At 54.1% G+C, this 2,444-nt stretch overlaps 1 protein-coding gene and 1 non-coding gene across 2 annotated transcripts; one reads left to right on the top strand and one right to left on the bottom strand.

Annotated features, from left to right (window-relative positions):
- Positions 1–630: 630 nt before the first annotated feature.
- Positions 631–1,579, top strand: LOC123115800 (osmotin-like protein). Its single transcript, XM_044536891.1, has one exon. The coding sequence runs from the start codon at positions 678–680 to the stop codon at positions 1,377–1,379; it is 702 nt and encodes a 233-aa protein (XP_044392826.1). The 5' UTR covers positions 631–677; the 3' UTR covers positions 1,380–1,579.
- Positions 1,580–1,995: 416 nt separating this feature from the next.
- TRNAA-CGC (transfer RNA alanine (anticodon CGC)) lies at positions 1,996–2,068 on the bottom strand. The gene has a single exon. It is a non-coding gene; the product is annotated as a tRNA-Ala (tRNA).
- Positions 2,069–2,444: the final 376 nt, after the last annotated feature.

Here is a 2,444-nt window from a genome sequence, read left to right as displayed (position 1 = left end):
TCACCGTGATTCAGGCTCTTCTTTCCTTGCAGCGTAACAGCTCCGTGATTCTAGCACACATACGACAGCTCACACCGGTTCATGCTACTGCAAATAGGAACACTGCATCGCATGTACGCAACTGAAGCCTCTCAGCAGTTATGAACTCATGGACGGAATGAAGTAAGTCCACTCAGTGAGTCCCGATGCCAACCAAATCAACCGCACAACTCCTCTCAGATAGATTAGTGGAATGAACTGTACTAGTATTATGAATTTTGTTTCAGAAATTCACTGCATTTCAGAAATTCACTGCAAAAACAACTGGGTGATAAAGTGAAAGGCTTGGTGATGATTGGTGAACTGAACCGATGGATTCTTTTCCCGTGAGTTTGGCATTCAACCCTGTGCTTGTTCGTTCGATCAGGTGCTTAGTGGTAGCAAACCGGGAGCAATATGAAAAGACGCGGTGCTGTGCCTCTGTTTTGAAATTAGCGGTGGGTGGACTCACTTTGCTTTCTCGTTTGGGTTTGGGAACAGAACGGTAGGCATCAAAGCTAAGTAACTCTGACCAACTTCAGCACTCACGACGAGATGGAGACGACGTCGCCTATATAAACAAGCTAGCCTGCACGTCCGTTGAACGTCAAAGCAGCGCCCTGCAGTGCAAAAGCCAAGAAACAAGCAGCGCAGAGACTATGGCTGGCATGGGCGAGCGCCTCGTGATCGGCACCCTCCTGGCCGCCGCCTTCCTGGCGGCACCGGCGACGGGCACCACGCTGACCCTGCACAACCTGTGCCCGTACCCCGTGTGGCCGCTGGTGACCCCGAACAGGGGCTTCCCCTCCATTTGCGGCAACGACATCCGCCTCGAGGGCAACGGCCACGGGCTCGTCTCCTTCCCCTTCCCGCCGACCTTCTGGTCCGGGAAGCTGGTGGCGCGCACCGGCTGCGCGCCCCCGCCGCGGTGCGAGACGGGGAGCGAGCGGCCCGCGGGCGTGGTGCAGCTGACCGTGCACTCGGCCGAGGGCGCGCCGCGGCAGGACCTGGCGGTGTACAGCGTGAGCCTGGTGGACGGGTTCAACGTGCCGGTGGCGGTGAGCCCGCAGGCCATCAGCGGCGACGGGCCGTGCCCGGCCCTGGGGTGCACGGCGGACCTGAACGCCGGGTGCCCGCCGGCGCAGCGCGTGGTGGGCGCGGGCGGCTGCGTGGTCGCGTGCAATGGGCCACCCGGGTACTTCAAGCAGCGGTGCCCGCTGACGCGGACGACGCCGGTCGACAGGGAGCCCGTGGAGCAGCACTGCTACGCGCCCGGCGAGCTCAAGGTCGTCTTCTGCCAGCCCGCAATGGTCGACGCCGACGCCGCCGCACAGCCGGATATCGTCGTCGCCGAGAACTAGGTGGCGGGCCATTAGCGCGTGCTGTTGATGATACACGTATAAGGTGTAGTAGTGAAAATAAGAACGGCACGTACAATGTGTGCCGCCCGGCCGTGACTCTGTGTCACGTAACAGTCACGTAAAGACCCGTAGGTCTTGGATTATCGCTCCATAATATATTATGTGAATCTTAACGGGATCGTCAACAATCCGTTCCCGTACATCCGTTCTTATGCATACATTTTTGTGGACAAGTAGCGCGCTCTACCATTACTTGTGAGCGTTGGCGCTATGTGGAGTGAAGTACTTTTTTTTTAGAATATCGAGCCGAGTAGCTAGAACAAGACAGAGGCCCCGCAAAAAAAAAAACGAGAGAGAGGCGTGAAAAAAAAACGGGTTAAAGAGAAGCGTGGTCCGTTCTCCACGGGGGCTGCACGGTAACGAAATGCTGGGCTGGCATTGCAACGAAAATCTGGGCCTACAACCTCGCGACGGGTAGCTTAATCAGCAGGCCCGCTGCTAAGATCGACAAAACAAATGTGATTTCTTCTTCTCGGCAAAACAAATGTGATTTCTTCTTCTCTTCCTCAAAAACAAAGGCTGTGATTATAGAAAAAATTCAAAAATAATGTGGCACTGGAGACGCGGGGAATCGAACCCCGTGCCTCTCGCATGCGAAGCGAGCGCTCTACCATATGAGCTACGTCCCCATTCTGCAATTATAATATTTTCCGTTTAAAGGGATGTGCTCTAAAAGTGCTGGCGCTGCAGAGGCAAAGAGCAATGCATTCCATCTGTATCTGTGGGTATAGACGGTCTTTCATTATTCTTCGTCATATTGACCACATTGATCCCTGTTTGCATTTCATGACAATAATCTTTGTAAACCAGTAGCTTCAGGTGCTCGATGCGCTTCACTTATCCTGGACTCCTGCTCCTGAAAATGATCGCCTGAATCATGCTCCTTATTGCGGTTCTAACCACCTGTGCTTTGCATGTTCGACCACTTCATACTAGTATTTGGAGACGAAAAAATGTAGAGTGCCATACTCCTTCCGACCAGAAATACAACACCCACACAACTTT

This window comes from Triticum aestivum, chromosome 5B (genome assembly GCF_018294505.1).
Source record: "Triticum aestivum cultivar Chinese Spring chromosome 5B, IWGSC CS RefSeq v2.1, whole genome shotgun sequence".
Lineage (NCBI taxonomy): Eukaryota > Viridiplantae > Streptophyta > Magnoliopsida > Poales > Poaceae > Triticum > Triticum aestivum.
Note: the sequence above shows the minus strand (reverse complement) of the source record. Positions and strands in the feature narration are given on the sequence as shown.